Source organism: Schistosoma haematobium, chromosome 1, assembly GCF_000699445.3.
Source record: "Schistosoma haematobium chromosome 1, whole genome shotgun sequence".
Lineage (NCBI taxonomy): Eukaryota > Metazoa > Platyhelminthes > Trematoda > Strigeidida > Schistosomatidae > Schistosoma > Schistosoma haematobium.
Genome location: NC_067196.1, coordinates 87,755,149 through 87,781,748, shown reverse-complemented (window position 1 = coordinate 87,781,748; position 26,600 = coordinate 87,755,149). Strand labels below are relative to the sequence as shown.

The window sequence follows — 26,600 nt, the reverse complement described above, 5'->3', positions numbered from 1 at the left end:
AGAGTCCCACAATAGGATGAATCAGCCGTCCAGTGGTTCCAGGTTTTCCGATGGTGGTCGAGCTTCAATTGACTCATGAATTCAGTTATTAAAGTATGATTCTCAAGTGATAATATTTCAAGGGGTAAGAAGACAAATGATATGATTTTATTTATTATTCCATTTTCTTCAAGTTGAATACCTTATTCCTGAAGATTTTTCTGAGTATATGTGGTAACTGTATTCTAACATGGTAGTTTAAAGCTTGCTTACTTAAAATTATCACTAAAGACATTTTAATAAATTGAATATGATGTAAATGGATGATTACTCTTGAGAAGTTTCAGATTATGTGTTATAACGGTTAGTTTTCCATGTTTACACGTATGAGACGTTAATTTACCTTAAACGAATATCTACACTAGATTCCCTTCTCAGTGTCTATTCTACAGGACTTCAACACAACTCAGATGATCAATAACACATGATTAGCCTGACCACAACGTAAATATATGTCCACACCAAAACCCCCACATAATTCACTAACAATGAACAATCAATTAATAATAATGTAATTATAAGGATAGGGGAATATATTAACTCATTTGATACTTGTCAGACTATCTACAAGTCTAACTAAACAAACAACAAATCATAATCATTCTCGTCCACACATCATTATGACATAACATCTCTCCATGGTTTCTATTCTCTCTTCAGTGAATGTTAATTTATAAAGAGAAGTATCAGAAGGGGTTTGTGGAGATTTTAGAAATTTCACAGATTAAAATCATGAGTCAGTTGAAGCTAAACCACCATGAAAAACCTGAAAGCGCTGGACGGCCGTTTCGTCCTAGTGACTGACTTCAAGAGATACTCCTGGAGTTCTAGTGGGAAGCCGTTACCAGTGGAGTTCAACCAGGTCTGTTGTGAAATATCAGCTCACTGAAGACAATGGTATACGGTGGCGCAACTTCGTGGATTGGTTGGAGTTAGACATTAACACTGTCGGATGCCGGCTCAGTGGTCTAATGGTTAAGTGCTCGCGCGCGGGACCAGTAGGTCCTGGGTTCGAATCTCGCGGGGTGCGGGGTCGTGGATGGGCACTACTGAGGAGTCCCATACTAGGACGAAACGGCCGTCCAGTGGTTCCAGGTTTCCCATGGTGGTCTAGCTTAAACTGACTCATGATTTCAATCTGTAAAAGGGAAGTATCATTATATGAAATAAATGTTCACTGAAAAAAAAAAAAGAAATAGGACTGTCTAACTTTCTCACAAGCCTCATTATCACATGATCAATGAGTTTGAGTAACTATTTTAATAGAATCTTTATATCATAGTATAAATCCAGAGAGATAAAAACTAGTTAACTAAACCACTCCCATTAACATGTCTGTAGTAATATATAAATCACATTCATATATATATATCTGATACTAACAGTCTTTTAGTTAGATCATTGTAACAAACACTTTAAAATAAATTGTATCATCTATCATAATATTAATTGTGATATACAAAAAATATATTTCAATAATCATCATTTGTTTTACCTTGAAAAGTGTGATATCATGAGTTGATTAAAGCTAGATCACCGTGGGAAACTTGGAAACACTGAACGACCATTTTGTCCTAGTATGGGACTCCTTAGCCGTTCGTATCCACGATCCTACACGCGGAATTTGAACCTGGGACCTTAGGCTTCTTGCGTGAACACTCAACCTCTAGAACACTGAACCGGCATCCAACGATGTCAATGTCTAACTTCAATCAGTTCATGATCTTGCACATTCCCTCATCCATTGTTTGAGGTGGATAACTGTCTCCATCCAACATGGATTGGATTCTACTGGTCACGGCTTCTCACTAGAACTCCAGGAAATCCATCTTGAAGCTAGTCACTATTAAGCACATGATTATTATCAGAATGGGGATTTGTGGATATTGTGATGTTTTACCAATTGAATTCACGAGTTCGTGCGCGAGCCCGAAGGTCCTGGGTTCGAGCTCCGTGTGTGGGATCGTGGATGCGTACTGCTGATGAGTCCTTTACTAGGACGGAATAGCCATCCGGTGCACTCAGGTTTGCAATTGTAGTCTAACACTGATCGGTTCATGATCTGAATTAAAATAAATTAAAAGTCGATGCACTTGGGTCCGGGTATGTATGCATTTGTGGATTTACACTATTGAATAATCTCATCTTTGGATATATTAGCTGCTTTCTGGTGAATAATTATTCTCAGGATTGTGTTAATGCGTGACAAAAGTCAGCTTCAATCTTTTATTTTGTTTATAATCGTGATGAATAATAATCGAAATAAATTTTTTTGGACTATCCGTATGGTAATTCATTCGTATTTGACACGGTAGCCAAGTGTATAAAACAATGGCATTTGAAGCGAACGTTACTGGGTTTAAATCCCGGAGTGAAAATGAACTCTGGGATGCGGGTACATCCAGTATATGAGTCCCAAAGAGGGTGAAACGCGCGTCGTAGATTTCACTGTCAGCTAACATCCACCTCTGCCTATAATATCTGCATGATATCCTACTAGTTTCAATAATCTTTCCTACTTGGCACCAAAGTATATCAATCATGGTTATCTTGGGTATTTTAATTGATAATAACGTGATTTAATTCTTAGTAGGGTGAGAGGCTTTCCTAAGAGTGATAGTCAAGTTATGTAATAGTATATTGTGTCCATAATGTGTTAACAATAGAATACAAATTAATTGAGCTAATCTCACGTTTTCTTAAATATTCATTCAGAAACCATCGTAGAGCATCTTCATCAATATCCTTATGTTATAGATATTTATATTTCAAGGTGGATGGGAATTAAGTTCTTCAATCCCTGATTCACAGTCCCATCCGTTAATTTATCTTTTGTGCTTACTAATTTATACTTGATATCAAAGTTACTTAATCACTTTCTTCATGACACAAGAATGATGGTAAGGTGTTTATGATCAAATGACCAGTAATTCATGCATGTATTTCGACTTTGTTGTGGAAATTTGTACAGTATACACGCATTTGATAAGCAAGAGGACTAATAGGCTTGGTGGAGATGGACTTTGGAGTTTGTCTACAGGCTCATATATTCCACTCTCTACTCTATATTTAAGCATTGATTAAGATCATTCGTCTAATGCAAAACATATCCCTATATCCTTAGGATTTCTGTCAAAGTATAAATATCTACATAAATTTTAACCACATGATTGTTTAATTTAGTCAATCCCTTTCAGTTGTAGTGTAAGTCTACAAGTATTATATAATCCAATCATTTCAAATTAGATTTTAGCATACAAGTAAAGTAAGACAAGTGTGCTACGCACTGCAATAGAGCTCATCCATAAGACTTACGAGTATTCTTCCTTTCCAGACCCTTTATACGCAGTAAATAATGTTCAAGACTATTCCATATAACGTGACATTTCCTCAACTTGGGGTTAGGATAAGTCCATATAAACAATTTCGGATCCAGGACAGAACTTATCATCAACTTAGAGCTCACTTCATGATCCTACAATAGACTTATGTGAATCTATTTTTAGCGTCTTAAGAACTGGATGATATTTAACTTAACAAAATTCTACATAAGATACAACTCAGATGTTAATGTGTTTTTGATTCAGCGGAAGAATAGAATATGTATCTCGAATCTAATTGATTAGATGGTTGAGTAAAATATTTACTGTTAAAGTTTAAAATATGAAAAGCGTTAGATGGTCAAAGGATTTATGACTGCCCTCCTGTAAAAAAATATCTAAATCAATAATAGTATTGTTAAAATTACACAGAATTTGCAAGCAATTCTTAACTAATGAAATATGTCCTGTGTTGCTGTACATTCTTTAATTAGGAACAGCCTACTTTATTTTGACCAAGGACCAAAGCCCCCAAATGCCCTGGTACGACCGAGAGTGGGGAGAGTCCGCTCTCCCTCTCGAAATGCTCTCACATGGCCACGTGCATACAACTACTGCCAGAGAATTCCTATTCACTGTCTTCTCGCAGCATTACTATTGTTTATGAAATTGGGAGGACGAAAAGCGAATGTCCGGCGCTTTAACAGGGTTGGTGGATATGGAGGTTTCATCTAGGAGAGTTGGAAAACCCTGATTCCAAACCAATCATGCACATGGGCCCCAGTATCTTAAAGGAGTAAATGGCGTACGAACCAATTATTTGTCACCGGTTACGATGGGACTACATCTCCCGACGTTGCTCCACTGCCTTGTGGATTAGACCATTAGGTCGAAGGCTTTGGGTGTGACCCCCTAAGAAAACCACCTGCTTCGGTTTTGGCACCCGGGCAGTATCCCAGCCCTCACAAAAATTAAACGATTTATGTGGTACATATCTATTTGGTGCCTGCTTGTACCAATGTTTATGTACTTAAATAATAATAAATAAAAAGGCATCATATCAGTACTACTTAAATTACAAGTCAAATCTATAATATTGTAATTTATAACAGTTTGCTTTTGCAAAAGTATCCATCAATTCTGTATTGTATTTGTAATTAATGTCACATATCATTAAAATGCAATAAATATTCTATACACTGTCCAGAAATTGTTGATTTTACAGAAAGCAAACTCAACGATGAATAAAATGTCACTCGAGAAAAAGGTATTATAAACAATTTCTAATATTTCCAGAAGGGATTTTTTGGAGATTTTAGTACTTTTATAGTTGAATTCATTAGTCAATTAAAGCTGAGGAGTTCCATACTAGGAAAAAACGGCCATCCAATGCTTCCAGATTTTCTATGGTGGTCTAGCTTCAATTGATTCAATGAATTTACCTATAAAATTCCTGATATGTGAATTCTATATCCTTCAGGAGACATATATGAATACTGTTTTTTTCCTTTATTTCAGTAAACTATTCATTTATACAATATTAGGAGTGGGATATTTATTATTATTTTAATATTGGTAGTAGTATTATTACTATTATAATAATTGCTATTAATTTAAGTATAAGTATTAATAGTACTGATCGAAATGTGAATGGAAGCAGTGGAGTTCAACCGGGTCTGTTGTAAGATAGTAACTCACCGATAACAATGGTGGATGTGTAGTTCGATTTCGTGGATTAGTTAAAGTTAGACATTAACACCGTTGGATGCCGGACGCCTCAGTGGTCTGGTGGTTAAACACTCGCGTGCGCGACTAATAGGTCCTGGGTTCAAATCTGACGAGGCGGGGTCATGGATCCGCACTGCTGAGTCCCACAATGGGACGAAATGGCCGTCCAGTGCTTCCAGGTTTTCCATGATGGTCTAACTTCAATTGACTCATGATCTCAACTATTGAAATTACTACAATCTCCAAAAAACCCCTTCGGAAGCATATACATAAATATGTCAATCGTTGTAATGTTGGGAGGAGTTTGAATAAAAAATATCACTTTCAATCATTTAAACTAATTACTCAAGTTCAAACAGAAATATGATTCAAATATTGAATAGGGCAACAGTTATTCAATGTGTAACAAACAATAAGGTGGAATTACGTAATTCTTAACAGAAATTTCTAATCATTAGCATAATAATCAGTAAACAAATTGGACCATTTTGACAAACGTTTGTTTACTAATATGGCTGTTACATACGTAAAAATAAAAAATACGTTTTTTAAAGAGGTTTTGTTTAAGTTATAACCATCACAAACTGATCTCGTTCGGAGCGGCATTGAAAACAACTAGTTTTTCAGTTGTAGAGGTTTTCCCTATAGAGAGTGCCTACAGTCAGTAAAGGTGTTACATCTCATCAAAGCACCAACATAGTCATTATTTTCTAAATGTTTTATTCTTCTTCTCCTGGTGAATTTTATTTATCAAGTACAGATTTATGTGTTCAGGTTTCAACCACACTTCTTTACAATTACTGTTAAGTGAGTAAATTAACACGCATATATATAAGCCTATGCTGAAGCCATATAAGCTTTGGAATATTCAAAATAAATTAACCAAAATAAACAGTTTTAGAAGCCAACTAAGACAACTGGACGATCACAACAAGAACAACCAACGTGAGATTTCGATCCCATTACACAATACACTTGGTATTGTTTGGCTTGTATCTTCCCATTGAGGCTTAAGACTACAATTGATCAGTCTCTCATTGGCATATGTGCATACTGTGCGTATGCCTCGATATTGCCTTAATTCACAAGCTATTTGTAAGCAATGATGAATAGTGGCTAGCAGTGAAATCCAGGACGCGCGCTTAGTCCTATTTGGGACTCGTCACCTGGATGTACCTACATCTGAGAGTTGATGTTCACTCTGGGACTCGAACCCAGCACCATTCGCTTCAAACGCCATCGCGTTATCCACTCAGCTACTGAGTCCTGATAGCCACTTGCTTGTGCAATGGGGCGAATTTGAATTCACTTTGTATTGTTTGGCTTGTATCTTCCCATTGAGGTTTAAGAATGCAATTGATCAGTCTGTTATTGGCATATGTGCATACTGTGCCCATTACACAATATATGGAAAACAATAATGAATAACACAATCACAATTATTTATTCAGACTACATAAATTCATTACAGAAACAATGACAGTTTATCGAGGGAAGATTGATTGATTGATAGGAAAATAATAATATTAATAACAGTAAGCATAAACAACAACAAATACTGAATTGTTATTTAACTTTAATTTTATGTACAATATTACACTATCTCTTTTTACAATGTTCTATACTGTAATTCTTTCTCGTAGATGTAAATACACAATCAGGAATTATATCTCATTTGTTCTCTTCACATTAAACTCTATAATACTTAATCTCTCTATTGAATTCAATACATAATCTATATATATAAAAACTAGTTAGAAATGCAAAGAATAAAGAAGAATTCTTCATTGTCTTTTCTGAGTTGTTCTTTTTTTAAAAAAAAAATTTTCTCTTCTTCATTTTGAACACTTCAAATTCATTGAAGTCATTTGTTTCTCTAATGAATTAATAATATCATCACGTAAATGAATACCATCCAATGTGTGAATATCATGACTAGAAGATGATTCTGAATGCATTTCTTTTTTACGTTGTTCCGATAAAAGTACCGTTAAACAATTACATACACTTGGTATTAATTGTGGTCCGAAATAATCGATCAATGTTTTAGTCAATCGTAAATAATGCTGTATATTAAATTTTACACTATTATTATTATTAGTAGTAGTCGTCAATGAACAATCCACCCAATCGTCACTATCTTTTTCCGGTTTAATAGCACCTAAATAAACAAGAAGACAATTGATTGCACAACTAATACGATGATTATCTCTATTCTTTTTATAAACATCTGTAAATACTGAAGCTAATAAACCAATAGCCAATTGCATAATTGCACCAGAAACAGAATTTGTTTGACATATAACACTACGTGATAATGCTAAACTTAAACGAACTATATTCTCTGGTGAAGCTGTTTGTGAGCATAACATTATAATAGGATGTATCGGTGGTTGTTTAAAGTATTCAGTAGATCCAAGAAAGTCTAGAAAAATTGAGAAAATGAAAACAATGAATATATATGATATAATAGAAAAAGTCAATGGAATAGTAGCAATGATAGAGAATTAAAAGTTAATACAAACTTATTTTTGGAAGTATAATGGCATAGAAGTAGGCTGCAAAGAAGCTAGGGGTGACTGAACCAATTCATTAAGTCATTGGTAATCGAACCAAACCATCTAGGTAGGTGCAGACTATTTGATTGAGGTCTGCATGATTATCGCACATTGCGTGGTATAGCTCAGAATAGTTCGCAATGGCTTAGATGAATTCAGTTTTTTTAAAAATTAGATCTTGAATTTTTAAAAATAATCTTTATATAATTTAATCTTTGAATTTATTGTTCTTGAATCAGATTGTCTATGCTTAATGTTTTTTTTACTAACACTACTACTGTTACCCCTTCTATTACTCTGACATATCTCATGATGATTTAGTCTGGGCGTATTGATTTAGTCTGGTAAATTGAACCGATATATAAATATAACAAGTTGTACATTGCTTATAACTAATTGACTAATCTGGAATGAACAAACGTAAATCTGTGTACTTTTAGAACACTTTTACTTTAAACATAATAATACAATAAATATGAACGGACGTAGCCAGTTTTTATTTACCTGTATCTAGGTTGTCTTAAATTGTATACGGATATCTAAAATGAATTTCTTTATTCAAAAGCCTATTTACATGAATCCAATGCTCTAATATTAAATCACTAGATAGACCGATTTGCGTTTTTAAAAAAATAAACATTATTAAACGAGTAAAAGTAATATATTTGTAATATCCCAATGAGTAGAAAATTAGAATTTCTGACGTTTCGTGACTTAGTGTAAGTCACTTCTTCAAAGAATATTCTTGCATTGTTCCATTGTACTATTTAAACTTGGATTAATTTTAATTTGGTTATTTATTCTCTGAAGAAGTGACTTACACTAAGTCACGAAACGTCAGAAAATCTAATTTTCTACTCATTGGGATATTACAAATATATTATTTATTTACTTATAACAATCAACGCAATGCTCAATTTATTCGAAATTATTAATAAACGAGATTTAAATTTACAACTATATGGGTATTAACAGAAGTCTTGTTTTATATTACTGTACTAACCATGTAAAATCTGATCAGAAAATAAGACATAAGATCAGAGTAAGTAGTACACCAGAAAATGAACACAAAATATTAAAATGCGTAACGAAAGCATTGTATAAATGGATAGCGAATATCATACTTGATCCCCATTATATTGTGATGTGTGCATCTCATGTGGATAGATAATAAGTAGTATATAACAGGAATTAGAAATAGAATGCTTACCTGCATAGGATTGAATTGAAGAGAACAGGAAGGAAAACAGAGAGCGATCAGAATAACAACAGAATTAAAAGAATGATGGAGTATGCACGGGATAACTCAAGGAAGATATGCAAACGATTTACCTAATGTATGATTTTCATATTTTACAAAGACTGTAATTTTGCATGAAACAATAAGTTGGTCTACTGTACCTGAGTTTTGGTTCACTACAATATCAGTACTGTAGGTGATATACCCGAAAAACTTACTAAAAACGGAATACATGGTACATAGAGTGTGTCTTCACCAGGTAACGGCTAGGAGGATCATTGAAAGAAGATTTGAGTAGATTTATCTCAGTTTACTAATACATAAAGTAAAGCATCTTAAATTGATAGACAACTGTAATGAATACTAAATTGCTTTTCTTTGTCTGAAGACAATGGTCTTGTACTTTGAAAAGAAATCACAGTGAATGTATTATTGAGGAGATGAGTTTAGCATGAATACCGCTCACAGTTTCAAACGTCGATTTCAAATATTTAACACACTACAAACAAGGAGTCATGATTTGTTTTAGCCATCCCTGTTGAAACATTTCCTGCTATAACTCCTGAATTATCAACATTTTTTCGTTACGACTTTGAATCATCTAAGAAACCAAATGAAAATGCAGGAGCGCTGGATGAGTTTTGTACTCATCTAAATACTAATTAATGAAATAGTAACCAAATAACTAACTCACCGATCAAACGATTTCTACTCATTTCTTGTTTTGGATTACAAAGTGCATCGTTTAAAAGTTGTCTAAGTTTATCCTCATCTAATTTCTTTTCATCAACAACTTGACCAACAGCCTTATTCGATAGAATTGGTGGAGAAAATAGATTTCTTTTTGCGTTTGCATTATCACCAAAATTGAATAAATTGCCTAAACCTGAAGAAGGCCATAGTTTTGAACGAATCACACCGGCATCTGTTGTATCAGTGTTTTGAGGTGAAATTCCAGAAAATAAACCAAATGATTGTTTACCAAAAGGTCCAGGTTTATTTATTTGGATATTTTCATTTTGTGGGGTTAAACAACCACCACCAATAGTTCCAATTTTTGAAAATGCCTCACGAAAACTGAAATTAACGCCTGAACCTATTAGGAACAAAAGGAAATTAAAGTTGGATTTACAACAATATGCATGTGTGTACAGTCAGCATATAGTTGAGCGGTGGCTCAGGTGCTAGTGTTTGACTTTCAGTCAGCAAACCAGTGGCTTAAATCCTGATCCACCAACGCCAGTTTGGTGGCCCGGGTAGTGTATCGGCACCCTTCACGATTAGAATAGCTCAAAGTCAAGTACATAAATTTATACCACGTAAGGGTTAGTAAAAGAAGAAAACCTTGGTCGGAACCAAGCATAGGTAATATAATATCAGATAAGTGTATTGGTACACTTCATAAAATTAGCAAACACAGAAACGATTAGCAAAATAAGGAGAAGAGAGAAAGCAGTATCAACTGTGGAAGAAAAATTGATACAAAAAATTAATCCAGAATATAAGACAGAATAAATGTCAGTTAATCAGTTATAGTCAACGTGGAACCATCTGACTCATGTTAAAAACAAAAAATATAAATTTCGAAAGACTTGCAACTATGATCTAATGAATCATTATATTTTTTATTTTGACGTTTGATAATGCACAGAATGATGAAAAACTAACACAATCTAATGCTCTCTTTATTACTTGAATATTGTTCGGATCTTTCAAACTTAATTATACGCCTTAAACGTTTGAAAAGTTCCACATCACAAATTAGCTTTAGTTAGAAAACCGGTGGAAGTTAGGAAGCACTGGATAGCTTTTAGATCCTAATATGAGACTCCTCATTAGTAAACGTCCACGACACCATTAAAGATCAAATACAGGACCTTCAGGCTTGGTGGAGTGTACTTAAACTTTAGACCAATAAGTTGATATGGTGACGTGAATTTATAATTCAACTCAATACGTGAATTAAAACTGCATTACGGTAGTTATAATTGTTTTTTATGCAATGGAACCAACTTCCCAATGTTTACTATTACATAAAGCTTAATTAACAGACATGTCACTCACAAGTTTGAACATAAACCAAGTGTGGTAATTGGAGACGATAGGTGATATAAGTAGTATGTATCATCAGTCAAAAGTGAAATGCCTGGCGGCAGAAGGTTAAGAAGATCGGAGAAAAGAGAACGAGAACATTGAATGATTGGTGTGGAAACGAAGAAACAATCAAGTCTGAGATGATTGACTGATATTTTGCAAATGAAGAATTTATTGTATGGTTCTCAGATTTTATCAAGAGATTCTGTAATTTTGTGTTCAAATACATTCGATTGTCTTTACTTGAGTTCTCGTTCACTAAAATATGACTTAAGATTTGTTAAAGTGGTGCAAATGAATTTATTCCCTATTTTCCAACAAAATTCAATTTCGACATTATTTTGTACTTTTTATTACATTAATAGTTTTCTAATAATTTGATCATATTCCCTATGATTAGTATGTCTTAATATCATTCATATTACCAATATTTCGACTTCTTTACCATTCATCATCTTATTGATGTAGTAATTTGAGCTAATGGTCAGTACTTTTGTTAAGTTTTAGTTTCCTTATGACTGACTGGCGTCATACTAGTTATAGTATGTGTAAGACCGATGAAACTCACCATTAGACGGTTTAAATTTGTATTGTCCTTTTTTCAAACATAAACAATGACAAAAAGAGAACAACATCTATACTAGGATAAATTGGACTATTATTTGTGATATGAATAATACAACTGAACATTTCCTTTGAAAAAGGCGTGTGAACTTACTCTCCTTTTGGTCTGAAGTTATATCAGTATGATTTTCTCGTTCATCATCATCATCTCCATATTGACTTCTTCTAGAATCATCATCTTCTGCATTTTCATTATCATCCTCTTCCCCCTCTCCTTCGTTGGTTTCATCATCTTCGTCCTCTTGATCTGAACCTTGATCTTCGTCAAATGCCCATAAATAGGATTCCTCTGTAACTGATTTATTTGATGAATCTTCTTTGTCGTTTGGATTGGGTAATGTGTGCAAAAGTCCGACTGAATCAAGCGTTTGAATTATTGATCGAACACCAGAGCGACCGAATTCATTAGCATTCAAGTCTAGTAATTCTAAATGGGATTTATTGCCCAAGGATAGAATTAAATTAATCCCAGCAGACAGTTTGATTTCGTTTCCAGTTAGATTCAAAACTCTTAAATTGGGAGTGATGTCAGGATCTTCAAAAGCGGAAGCAAGTGCCTTTACACCAGTTGATCGGAGTATACAATCGCTCAAATAAAGTTCCTATAAAAACAAGAGTCAGAAAAGCAGCATAGTAACGTAGTTTTAGTTACGAAGAAATAGGACCGACTTATGAACACTAGTTATACTTAGGTTGGCTAAAGATGCTTTACCAGATTGACAGTCAGTTAATTTAGCCGACAGACTATTTCCAGAACAGTATTCAATACAGAATTAGAAAAAGGAAAGAGATAAGAACCGAATACAAGCCAACAATACACGACTCTTCCAATATACAGCGACTATAGAACTAAAATCTGAAGCTATAAGGAACAAGTTAATCACCAAGGAAGTTTACCTCTGAATCTGACTTTTTAGCTGATTATATCTGAAACAAGTATAATCGTATCAAGTTGCGAAGAACTTTTTTAATTAAAGGATGACACCAAAGACCCAGTAACTGTGTGATGAGTAACTTATGCGGATATTGTACAGTAAATAGGCACTTTAGTGCATTGATTGGAGTACTACTCCTACCTGATCGGAGTGCTGTCAATATTTATCAAAATAAATGGTTACGCCTGCTTCGTTTTGGGCGCCCATACAAATCGAATGACGAAGCGTGGCGCACACATATTTGACGCCTCCTTGTACGAGTGTTTGTGTTTAAATAAATAACGAATTTACCGTAGACACATTTCAAACTTATTTGAAGTTCATTTCATGTGGAATTATGCGTCAATTTGATCTTTTACGGAAAGTTAAAGATGTGAATCAGAATGCCAATTAATTGTAAACACTAATTTCTGGTACCATGAATAGAGCGTACCAAAGTACAACAAATAAACAATCATAGATTATCTGATCGCTATTTGTCTCACTATCTACCAATATAACCAAACTCTGCCATTAGCTATGGCTTTTTGCCAGAATTTTAAGACCTTTGTCTTGACTAGCACAAATGCAGCAATCTCCATGACCCTAGATCACATTTATATTAATTGCGTAGAATCATACCAAATTAAATTAAGACATTTACATAGAGCAGTTTTATATTTATGAAAATGAAAACAATAAGATCATGTTTTGTAAATAAATTTACCTCTAGATTGACTACTGAAGGTAGGACACGTGCAATTGCTTCGGCACCACGTGGAGTAAGTGAATTGTCCGACAAATTTAACACTCGTAAATTTGGATTAGATTTGATTATTTTCACCAATGACAAAATACCGTCTACCCCATGAATTCCAATTCCATTTTGATACAGAGAAAGCTATAAAAGAAGGTAACTTCAACTTTCTATGAAATACCTCTTCTAAGGACCCCATATCACAGAAAACCTTGGAAAGCATTTGAGCTCCGACATTTTCTAAACGATTTCTTCCTCCAGAAAATATTTTTAGTAGTAGTCCTTGATTCTTTGACAAACATCGTCCTTTTTCTAAGGCCTCTGCAAGATATCGACATCCTTCATGCCCAAGACCCTGGTTGTTCATTCGCAGTACCTATAAAACCATCAATAGTTAAAAACTTTTTTAAAACAACACTAACCTCAAGCGTGTGACAAGTATTGCTCGCCAGTAAATCAGTTATACCAACAATCCCATTTGGACCGAAAGCGTTGTCACTGAGATCCAATTCAATTATTTGAGACTTAGAAGCCATAAGACCATTACTCAAATACTTTAGTGCTGGTGCTATTTCAGACTTAAGGCGACCTAAATGTAGCACAATACAAGTAGACTTTTAAAGTTTCATGAATAAATAAATTACAATATGTGAAAAGAAAGGAAGAATTTTAAAACGCGATGAAACACAACAACGAAAAAGGGGGACTGAAACTGAGCAGGTTTACAGAAATAAGTTCTTGGTCTGTTATCATAACTGTCCTTCGACTGCTGACAACCGTATCATAAACTGATTGTTTCTGTCTTCTAAACCTAGTTGTTAGCAGTTAGTGCTTGGTATAGAAGTTGCCGGGATTTTCTGTGAATAGCGTATCAAAACTTTCGAACCCGATATTTTGACATAACATCCCTGATAGAACATTTGTCTACAGCATGGATGAACTGGTATTAAGAGAACACCAAAAATACATCGTGTTGCTGGGAAACCTGAACAATCTTTTGTACACAATGATGATCAAATGCGTAGAACCTTAGCTCAGAAAGGCTGTATCACGGTTACACGGTTCTACGGTAGATGAACATGAAACACGACACTGAAACCAACTAATGGAGAACGAATTTGCAGTACTTTACTGGGCCTTCGACTTCAGAGACACGGTATATATCAGCAGCTAGATTATGTTTTTAACAAAACCTACTCATTGTCCGAACTGCATGAAGGTGCAAACCTTTAAATAAATTCTGACTGTAAAAATTCTTTTAGAATAGACAGGTCAGAAATTAGATTGGGATATGAGTTTTCATAAGCAATCATCTAAATGGCCTAAAACTGTCTAGACAGAGAACTTCCAATACAGATAAGTTGTTCAATGACATAAAGATTATAATAAAGTTGTAAAATGCTCTAAACCATATGAAAATAAAGCGATATAAAATGAGCTTATTTCAAACCATAAAATGAAGGTTTTTGAACAAGTATTTATAACGTAAGTAGTTGGTAATCTATATTTCCGATTGTTTTAATTTGTGTAAGGATTGTATACCACTAGGGTGCCCCAAAACATAATGTGGCGTTCTTTAGGTAATCATTCATCAAGACCGATTTTCAAGCGAGTGAAGCAACATAGAATGTGTCCACATAACGCTAGACGGTTAGTGATACTATTCAGATGCTGAAATCGATATAGGTGATGGAGAGTTTGGAGCTGCAACTTACTGGTTCAATGCCAAGTACTTAAATCATCAAGTGACCCTTAAACAATAAGGAAAAGTAGTTCACTGGTTAAAGTACTTCAGTGGACAAAATATAAGTTAAATCTAAATACATTAACTTGAATTGATAAATAGGTTACTTTTTTCAAGCAATATCGTAGTAACAAAAGACCAATACACGGTAGTACGGCATATAGGTCTAAAAGGAAGAGTTAATGTCGTTGCTCAACTTCGAAACAGTTTTAAGGGTGTCGATAAACTTTTTTTCGATTTCATTTACCCCAGCATACAGTGCTTTCAATGTCCTTAAACGAGCTTTAAAGAATTTCCAGATGTATAAAAAGAATAAATCAAACATCTTGTATTACAATTGACTTTCTAATGGTCATTAATGAATATGTCCTATAACGCAAAGCTTTAATATTTATTGAAAAGTCGAAACTTTAGTTTAACAACAACGTCAAGATACAATAGAAGTAAAAAGAATTGCAGAACAATACGGCCTCCAAATGCCCTGGTATGGCCGAGAGTGGGGTGGGCCCTCCCTCCCTCTCAAAATGCTCTCACATGGCCACGCGTATACAGCCTCTGCCAGAAGTCCTATTCACCGCCTTCTCGTGGCACTACTGTTGTTTACGAAAATGAGAGGACGAAAAGCGAAGCGAATGTCCGGCGCTCTAACTGGATCCCAAACCAATAGTGCACGTGGGCTTCAGTATCCTGAAGGAACAAATGACGTATGAACCAATTTTTGGTCACCGGCTACCATGGGACTGCATCTCCTCACGATGCTCCACTGCCTTGTGGATCAGACCTTTACGTCAAAGGCTTGGGGTGTGGCCCCCTAAGAAAACCATCTGCTTCGGCCTGGGCACCGGGGCAGTATCACAGCCCACACACACACAAATATGGTGTGGCGCATATATATTTGGTGCCCTCTTGTACCAATATTTGTGTTCAAATAAATAATAAATAATAATAACTGCCTAACCAATCTTTCTTATTGAATTAAAAATCACTTCAAAAACAGTAAATCAATCAATCAGTTATAACGTAGGATCAGGTACATATACACATCGATCCACGTTCCCACACCTCATTAGCACAACAAGATGACCACCAAATTCATAGTAGTTACTTCAAAGGTACTAATATATAAAGAAAGATTGCATATAAGGACATCATACAGGAAGAAAACTGAATTTTCATTTATTCCAAAGCAATACTGACTACAGGAGTTGGGATAAATTCTATTTTGAAGAGTTATCTCGTAAAATCCTAATTCGTGTTGAAGGGAACCTATACTATATAAGAGGACCTTAATATGTGCTTGACGAGATTGGAGATCTACCGACTAAATCAACAACAGCTGTGCACGCCATAATAAATAACTAACCACGTTAAAAAATCGAACCATTCGAAAATATTTATTCACCTATAAGCAATGATGAGCAGTTAAAGTGCTTTGTGCTGAATACTATTAGGCAAAATGAGAAGGAATGTTTCATTATCTTACTAACCTGGAATTTGTATCCAAAATATCACACATAAAGCAATCAAAGCATGGTACAGATTAACTCACAAATACACTACAATATGTGGGGATCATCCTACACACAGTTATTTTCACAAGATGGTCGTCTTCCACACGAAGGACGTATACCGCGCAGCAACCCCCTTTGTTTTACTAACGGCTGTGGAACAAGAGTTTGAGTAAGTAAACTAAAGGTTATTTCCATCTCGACGTGCTATTGTGATATGGCAACTCGGGTCAACGTAGATGTGTACCGGGCTCCTTGTTGATGTCTGTCTAATTTTCGCAACAAATAACAAAAGCGCTATGCTTAAACTCGCTTTTATTCATTGATAAGTTGGTTCAATTTGTTATAATAATTATTAGGAGAAACCTTAAATAATAAAAGTTGTTTATTCTTTTAAAAAGAGACTCAGAGTGGTTACATGTTGGAGATTAAATTTTCTATTGATTACGTACAAAAACATGTTACTTATATCATAAACAAAATATACAACGTTACATTTATTTAAAATTGTCAAAATGAATGGTAATAGTGATATTTACATGGAGAACTGTAACGAAAGTTACTTTTAAAATTTGTTAAGATATACGGATGTCATAATTACTACGTATTTAAATATATTCACTATATTTCCACTGGAATTAGTTGTTGGTCACAAGAAATAGTCTACAATTATTATTTATTTATTAATTATTTACCTGAACACATAAATATTGGTACAAGGGGGCACCAAATATGTATGCGCCACACATAGTCAACAATACTAATTAGTGATACTTATAGTTGTTGAACACAAGAATGTGGTTTTAACCTCGGTTGATAGATAGTGACTTGAGAATTTGGTACAATTTCCCATCTATATCAACTTTCCTGTTTTTTGACTTGGAGGTAATAATCGGTGAGTGAAGAGCTGTTGCTTTTGATGTAATCATTTTTCAAGAATTTACTACTTATTAATTAAAATTTAAGAGAATCTTGCCAAAAAAGTGACTGGTGAAACAGGGATTACTTGAGTATTAGTGATACGTTCATGGACTAAGCAGTACCTTTGCAACTTCAACTCTAATATGGTGAACAAGACTGTCCAATCTTCTTTTTCCTATCCACTAACTAGAGTGAGAGGTCCAGTTTGTATGGAGTTTTTGTTGACCAAGACCACGGTTTGATTTTTTGCGTAGAAAACTGGCATCAGTCAGTCAATAATATGCAGCATAGTACCTCACATGTTCTCGGCTTTAAGTTACCATAGCACACTGACTCACCAATCTTCACAACATTGTTAAAGAACACTAACCAGGAAAAAAATCATTTAAACCATTTAAACTTCAAGTCAGCAGGTAAAAAATCTTCATGTGAAAGAGTTATGAAACCTCATAGTGAAAGTCGACATCTCTCAGAAGTCACAAGACTTGGATCCCTTCTAACAACCAGAGTAATTAATATAAGTAAATAGAATGTCTGAACAATGTGGGAGGCTGGGAGGATCAGTCAATTAGCTGGGAAAATGAGGAAACATAACCTGGTGGTGAAAGAAATAAATGAGACCCACTAAATCCAAGCTGCACTGAAAAGATTAGATTCGGGAGAGATGATGTTGCACTCTAATCATGAGGAAGAAAACGTCTCCTATGCGCAAGGAGTTGAACTGATACTATTCAAAGAAGCACAAAGATCACTTACGGGATGCGAATCTCATGAATCCAGAATCGTCAGAGCATCCTTTAAGACAAAGAAGGAAGGAATCACAATGTCATCCAGTGCTATGCACCCACCAATAATAGCAATGAAGACGATAAAGATCAGTTTTATGAGAGGCAGAAAATGATCATAGCGAAATGTTCAGGAAGGGACCTGACCATCCTGATGGGGAGACCTAGATGCCGACGTCGGAATGGACAACACCGAGTATGAAGCTATCATGGCACGACATTGACCGACTGGGAGAAAGGAACGAGAATGCTGACAGATTTGTAAATTCATGTGTATTCAACAAAATGGTGATAGGTGGCATTACTACACTCCGCCACTAACATACACAAAGCTACGTGGGTCTCACCGGATCACACTACACAGAACCAGGTCGATCATATTCGCATCACTAAAAAAATTCAGAAGGTCAATGGAGGACGTGAGAACAAAGAGAGGAGCTGACAGCTTCAGATCACCACCTGGTTGTGGCCAAGATGGAACTGAAACTAAAGAAACACTGTACAACTAGAGAAACAATATTACAAAGGTTCAGCACGATTTTCCTTAGAGATACTGACAAACTCAACGAATTCAAGATAGGTCTCAGCAACAGGTTCCAAGTTACAGATTTGTCATGTGATTATCTAAGCCACAATACCTTACATGGAGGTCACATCATATTCTACACTGAAGAGTCCTATCGTGACAATGTGACGTTAAGCACTTCTGAAGATCACATTTAGGATCGGCGAAGAGTAATTTATTTAATTCAAAAAGCAATAGGTTATATAGAGTGACCACTCCGGCATAGACGAGCCATGCCATTTTGATTAGTTAATGCCACGTAAACCATTAGTGACATTCTCTTTGTATTACATGTTGGATGTAAATCTCTATCGGTCGTGCACAAACTAAGTCGTGACATCACGGATCATCGTTGAACAACCGATTGCATGGAACTCGTCACCGTACATCAACTTCCTTGATTATAAGGCGTTTGACAGTGTGGATATGAGAACCTTATGGAATCTTCTTCGATACTATAAAGTGAGTAGATGAGAAAATCGTCGACATCATCCGGAATCCATACGACGGACAACACCTCAAAGTCGTGAATGGAGTAAGGCTGACAGATGCATCTCAAGCGAAGATCGGAGTCAGACAGGGTTACTTACTCTCGCCCTTCCTACTTCATCTACTGGTCGGCTGGATTATGAAGACCTCCACATCTCAGAGGAAGCACACAATGCAATGGACAACTTGAATGCATCTAGATAATTTGGACTACGCAGATGACATAGCTCTTCCATCCCACACACACCAACAAATGCAGGTCAAGACAATCAGTGTAGTAGAGATCTGTGCACTAGCAGGTCTTAATATGCACAAAGGAAAAACCAAGATCCTCAAATGCAACTGGAACAGCACCAACCAAATCACACTTGGTGAGAAAGCTCCACTAGGGTTGGGAGCTTTCACGTACCTACCTGGACAGCATCATCAATAAACAAGAAGGATCTGATGCAGATGTGAAGGAAAGGATCGGCAAAGCAAGGGCCACATCGCTACTGCCAGTGAACATATTAAACTCAAATCAACTGTCAACCAATATCAAAGTCAGAATCCTCAATACAAACGTCAAGACGGTTCTACTGTATGGAGATGAAACTTCCAGAACTACTACAACCATCATCAAAAGGGTACAAGTATTTATAAACAATTGTCTACACAAGATACTCAGTGTCTGTTGGTCAGATATCATCAGCAACAACCCTACTGTGGAAGAGAACAAACCAGCTTCCAACGGAAGAGGACATTAGGGAACGACGTTGGAAGTGGATAGGACACACATTGAGGAAATGGCCAAACTGCATCACGAAGCAAGCACCGATTTAGAATCCTGAAGGGAAACGGAAACTTGGAAGGCCAAAGGGCACACTGCGTACATAGTTGGAAGCAGACATGAAAAGAATGAACAGCAGCTGGAAGCAACTGGAAAGGAGTGTTCATGATAGAGCTGATTGGAGAATTCTGTTAAGATGAAAGACGGACATTCTCTATCTTTAGACTCTGTTTTATCCACATAGACAAACTTGTCCTTTGGTTTCTATACGGACCCACATCAACGTCACAATTTGGTAAAATCCGACTGAGCTTTCTGTGTCCGTGTCGAGATTTTATTGGTTACAAACTCACCAGTACTGACAAGACTCTAAAGATAAGCAAACTGGTTGACGCGATAACTATACACACAATTATTAGTGACGCCGTTGAAGAATGAAAGTTTTGGAGCTACATTTTGCATTCAAAGGGAGAAAGTTGGACTTTAAAAATGCTTGCATTGCCGCTCGAGGCGATTAGGAGGCCACATTTTCGCGGTGCCTTCACGAAACATAACTACCTTATCTGCGTATTGTAAGACAATAATTTAATCTCCTAACATTCCTTAACAAGAAAATGGTGACACAAAAGAAATATAACAAAATGTCATAGGCGATTGGAATAAATCGATCTGTAGGTTGTTACTGACTGACTAACTGACTAATTGTTGTAAGTATCTAGCTCCTTTACATGTAGGGGATAAAAACATCTAAGGTAGCAAGAGCAGATATGCAAGCTCGTTAAGACGAACAACTAAACTAGTTAGATTGGCAGATTTTTGTATGCATGTGTACCACAATGGTTAGAAGAATGAGCCCATACTCTTATGTTATTTAGTTTAGTAATCTACGTCCCAGTATTCAGTACTCCAAATAATGAATTACAGCGTTTTTCGCTGTATCCAGCAACTTTGATAAGTTTTAGGAATGACAATCAGCTAGTTATTCATAACACAGGATCTGACAAAAATATGAATCGGTTTAAGTTGCCAAACTGCATCAGCATGGTGGGATGAAATTAACACGACTAATACCAAATAAATTGGAATAATAGCATTGTCGACCAAGCTCAAGTACGGTTTTTAAAGAGATATATTCAGCGAAAAGATGAGTGAAGTAATATTTGAACACAATACCCAAAGTAATAATTAAAATATGAATATATCTAGGCCAACGAGACTGATTTCGAGCCACATTTAAGAAAACGGAGGAAAAACCAATACTACGGACTTAAGACGATTTATCAGGAAATGTCCAAATATGAAAAACACACATTTAGTTTAGTGAATGATAGAAATGTACAAGGTGTATACTTTCACGTGCCATTGAAGTGAATAGTTTGGGACGACCCTTGAGAGTCGAGTGCTTTAATCTCCAAGCTACTGCTCAGAAAAATTGAAACGGCCTTTGTCAGAACAATCCTATTTAAATTTCTGTCCTACGTCATTAAGATATAAACTGACATTTGCCAACACCAACCTTATCGAGTGACTTGCCTTTCACTGAACATCATACGTTGGCTAGCATAGTAATCGTTCCTAAAGTGACTGTAAGTAATAACACATAGTCTAATCAACTTGATCGGCACAAAGCTAAAGCTTTTCCTTTTGTTTTACATTACTGGATTGGGCATTTCGCATAAATATCGAATTCTACAACATACAAGTGCGGTCTTAAAAACAGATGATTCAGCGCGCAAACCTCGGCTACAGAAAGACTTAGATGACCAGTTCCTAGCAGTAGGTCTGACCTAAATATGGAATTCTTGACTTTTACCTTTATTAAAAAACAGCGTGAGATGACAGTTGAGACCTGAAATTTTTTAAAATATTCACGTCACAATTTTGATTTTATACATTTTCAGACAATAAGGGCCCTCACCTGTAAATAGATCGTTAAACAAGCAACGCTTAATGAAGCGATTCTTTTCTAAAGCAATACCGATAGGTCTAGCTGCGTCTATCCCAAGTGTATTTCCGCTGAGATTCAAACACTCGGCATTTAAATTGGAAGCCAGTGCAGAAACAATAGCATTCGCATCAGCAGCTTTATCTAGCTTCAGGGCATGATTCGCGAAACTAACAGTCCATCCATTATATCCGTTCAATACAACTACCATTGTATCACTTAAGTGGGTAGCGCTGGCCTTCTTTAAGCCGCGCACTGAAATGGTTCAGATGCTTCTGAAAGGAAGAAGCTTTAGCTTAACAGGCTTCCATATTTAGTACGAGTGGATCATCAATACTTCAAGGTATGAACCTAGGTATATTACCGATAAAAGAGGAAAAATAAAAAACATCGCTAAATCATAGTAACATACTGTCCTTAGTCCTTAAATATATTTCATGAGTTCTCTTAAAGATCTCCTGAAAAGTCTCTTAGACTAGCTCATCCAACGGCGAATTTCAACATTTGACTACTCTTAAGGAGTATAAGATGTGCTTACAGTCCGTTCTGCTGTGTCGTATCTCCAGTTTGACGTGTCTGTTACCCTCGGAGGAACTTACAAATAACAGTTGCTGCCATTTTTGTCGTTTAGCATACCATTTCATTGTAAGTGCTGTTTTTTACCTTCTGTATTCATAGACAGCACTTTTAGTGCAAATTGTTGACATATTTTGATGTATGATAAATAACCTTGCGCATTGCCACACTTAAAAAGTTCTCTTTCCGGCGATCATAACAACTATGTCTAGGCCATCTAAAGGATAAATAATCTCTCCTGATGCTCATAGTACTTTCTACAAGTCAAAACGAATAATAGCGGATCATGGTCCAGGTCGGTATTAAGTGCACTTATCTTTGCTACTGGAACAAAGGAACTCTTCCACAATCGTAGATTTGCTATGGTGTTCTTACGTGGAAGTCACATCATTGTCTGTACTGACTCGCCCTGTCGTGACATTCAATGAGATTATGTTTAGGACCTCTGACAAACGTGGTTGGGCCCGAAAGAGAATAATATATTTAATATGAAAGGTGATAAGTCACACAGAGTGATCACACCTGCATGGCCGAACCATGCCATGCCGATTAGGCGTTCCCGCTTCCACCGCTTCCGACTTCCCCGAAATGTTTAATGCTGAATAAGAGTCTCCTCAGTTATCTTATTTTCGGCTTTGATTATCATGCGGTTGAGAAGCAATTTAACCAAAACACAAGTCTATCTAAACACTATTCGGTGTTTTTCAGTTTATCACATCCGTTTTTATCCATTTTTGCCCTTTTTCAGTGTGCTTTTTAGTGTATCGATAATTCGCTGCTTCTGATTAGCGGCTTTGGGCTACAATAATAGTTTACTTCGTGGTTAGCACAAATATTTCGTGTTTTTATAAATACAAAAACGACCAATATTGTATCATTGTTGATATTGGTATTATATTTGGTTTGAACCGGAAAGGCAATTGATTTTTACGCCGATGTACTGTCCGTATGAGTACATCCCCAATTTCAATTACATTAATAGGCTAACCGAAAGACATAAGTATAACCGTAGAGAGAACTTCAACTAGTGTTCCAGCTAGTTTGTCAAGTTTAATACGCTTTATGTTTACCCGTGAAAGGAATTAATAAAACCACCAATACATGAGAATAATCATCAAAAATTTATTTAATGCATGACACTGATGACAATTATTTGCATTCTGGACAGATGGCTAACACTAATTCATTAAATATGAGTGGATCCATGAGAAACATGATCTAGACTAAATGTTTTGATGAACAAGAAACCAATTATTTGTACGAATATTTACCGGCCCATGGTGCACACAAGTTAGTTGCGAGTACAGAGTTTAGCATACAGTAGAAAACGACTTGTCTGAAATAAGGCGATTAGAAATTACTGAAATCGACAGAGCCCATGTGCCATAAATATAAGTAATGTGGTTTTGCAGCATGCTTGCGGCTAAATAAATGTTTACAAGATGACAAACTGTGAGTGATGCTTACGTGATTATCAGAGAGCATAAAAGTTGTAAACAAGGGGAGCTCACTCCCAACTCATGTCTATGATAACGGCTTGAACATTAGTCAGTGTCGCGGTAAATTCGACGGTGGCATTTTCAGTTTGCAGGAGGTTCACTCAACCGCTTATACTGGTGATTTGCATGCATGACTATGTCGCTAAACCTCCAATTACGCTGACAAGGTATTAGGATATTCACTGAATGAGCAACTGATAGAGAAACATACTGAGAATCATCTGTAATAGACAAAGATAAACTTAAAAAAACAACACTACTTAGTGATAATTACAGGTCAGTTTTTCGACAGTCTTTTAACAGTTTTATCAATCATATTACATGATTACCAAGTCGTGACAATGCTTTATGACGATATTCTGAAACCATTATGTTCAACTAGTTATAGTGTTGGTTGAAGATTAGCCGGTGGGAAATATGTATTATTGTCTTAGGTGCTTCTGAAATAGCAGAAGTTTGTAGAGTTAACGAATCCGAGCTGCCTGATTACATTACTGAATGCAACTCAAAAAATGTTCGTCTACATAGTATTAGTTTTATTAATAGGCTCCAGAGTTTGGATTTCAAATGTTTGACCAACAACTAGTTTAGTTATTATGCTAGTGCAGTATGAAAGTACCCTAACTTGTTAACTTGGTTATCTGAACTATGTCCAACGTCTTTCTAGGCAACGATGATAGCTCAGTTCATAAATCCAAATACGTGTTGCAATGATAACCATGACAGGTTTTATGAAAACGTTAAAAACGATTCAAATGATTGCTAATTTTAAAAGGCATAGAGATATAATGAAACGCATGTACCGGTCAGTTTAATATATAACAACTTAAAGTAATAGACTTGGTCAAAAATATTTTTTTTAAGTTGAGACAACTTGTGGATTTACAGTTAGGTATATGAAGAGTTATAATATAGACTTTTCATAAGAAGTTACTGTAGTTAGCTTACTGACATTTATAAACCTGTGGCAAAAGTAATTGGACCTAAGGAATGTCAAATAATTTTTGAATCTAACATACTGCATCTGTAATAATAACAATAATAATAATTTATTCTCAAACAACAATTTGCTACATTAGGCATGCCAGTTTACATTCAAGATCAAATCGTTACAACACACTTTTTCACAGTAGTATGTTTTAGTATAAAGCTGTTTAATATATCTTATGCCAAAAATGCCTTGGCAGTGATTCATATGAAATATATACGGCTAGTCTAAATTAAAATTGAATTGTTTTTCTGGTTAGCATTATTTTTGCGAGGAGGAAGAAGCGCTGGAAGTAGATAAAGCACACATTTAGGCACCCGATTGCGTCACAAGGCATGCTTTCACTTGGAATTCTCAAGGCCAAAAGAGAAGAGGAAGACCAAAGAACACATTACGCCGAGAAATATAGACAGACATGAGAAGAATGGAAAACAATTGGATAGAACTAGAAAGGAAGGCCAAGTATAGAATGTGTTGGAGAATGCTAGTCGGCCGCCTATGCTCCATTGGGCGTAACAGGTGTGAGTAAGTCTAGGTGAAAATACATACACGTTAAGTACTAAAACAGTAAATCAACCAGTAAAATAGTAAGACTCACCTGGATTATTTTGAGGAATTTAGATTATTCAATCAATTTGACATATAGCAATGGCTCAAAAGCAACCAGATTAAACGCGCAGAATTACAACTAATTTTAGGGTGCTTGGTGCTGTTAACCTTTCTTTCATTCGATCGATTCAGAACAAGTGAGAGGTTCCAGGTAATTATGTGGCTGCCACCGTAAGAACCACCTAAAATGACGTTATGATTACGGAAACTTTATAGATTAAAATCACCGCAAGTTTATGGGACATTGTCCTTGTTGTTTGGCAATGGAACTCAAAAATTGGAAGTTATGCATGCGGTGGTTGAAAGAAAAGATATTACAGGATAGTTCATAGTTTAAGACAGAGTAAAACGCTGAGTGAAGAAACGACATGGAGAATTAGGACTCTGCTTGCATTGCTAGCCAGTGCGTATTTACGTCAATGAGTACAAAACTCCATGGAAATACATTGAGCTGGATTTTACGCCATATCACGTTCTATATGGTCACATTAACGGAAAGAACACGCTAAGAATCCCTTCACAGTATTTCGGTGAATAGTATTGTCATTTATTTTTTATATTTGTTTTGTATTTTACCCTGAATTCAGGTCTCTGTTAACTGCATTTTATGACCTTTGGTCTTCCTCTTCTGATCTTTAATTATGTGACTCTGGTTAAAGTATTTCCTTTCGTTAGTTAATTTTACTGTTTCATGTTGCTGCTCTGTCAATGTTGTGTAAGACTATGTGAAGCGATAGATTGCGTGATAATGTTACAGCATATAACCAACTAGAGACAGTTTGCAGCACAGCAAATAGTTTACGGCGTATGAACAATAAGCATGATTTCAACAAAAAGCGCTCACTATTATATCAATGAGTTATCAAGCAAACTTCACTTTTTCTTGCCTACTGCCAGTGGTCTTGAGAATATATAGCCTGTTAAACAT

General features: G+C 35.7%; 1 protein-coding gene across 3 annotated transcripts; it reads right to left on the bottom strand.

The window, feature by feature from the left end:
• Positions 1 to 6,380: 6,380 nt before the first annotated feature.
• Positions 6,381 to 25,099, bottom strand: RANGAP1_1 (Ran GTPase-activating protein 1; the record flags this gene model as incomplete). Of its 3 annotated transcripts, XM_035732462.2 has the most annotated exons (11): positions 6,381 to 7,512; positions 9,580 to 9,981; positions 11,698 to 12,205; positions 13,245 to 13,418; positions 13,456 to 13,650; positions 13,697 to 13,863; positions 18,204 to 18,242; positions 19,812 to 20,009; positions 21,974 to 22,255; positions 23,938 to 23,999; positions 25,095 to 25,099. In XM_035732462.2, the coding sequence occupies 11 exons, from the start codon at positions 25,097 to 25,099 to the stop codon at positions 6,923 to 6,925; spliced, it is 2,622 nt and encodes an 873-aa protein (XP_035587478.2). In that variant the 3' UTR covers positions 6,381 to 6,922. The 3 variants fall into 3 exon arrangements, with proteins under 3 accessions (XP_035587478.2, XP_051075436.1, XP_051075435.1); XM_051209951.1 differs by lacking the exons at positions 23,938 to 23,999; positions 25,095 to 25,099 and having other exon boundaries at positions 8,856 to 9,981; positions 13,697 to 21,837; positions 21,869 to 22,252; XM_051209950.1 differs by lacking the exons at positions 18,204 to 18,242; positions 19,812 to 20,009; positions 23,938 to 23,999; positions 25,095 to 25,099 and having other exon boundaries at positions 21,974 to 22,252.
• Between the last annotated feature and the right edge of the window lie 1,501 nt (positions 25,100 to 26,600).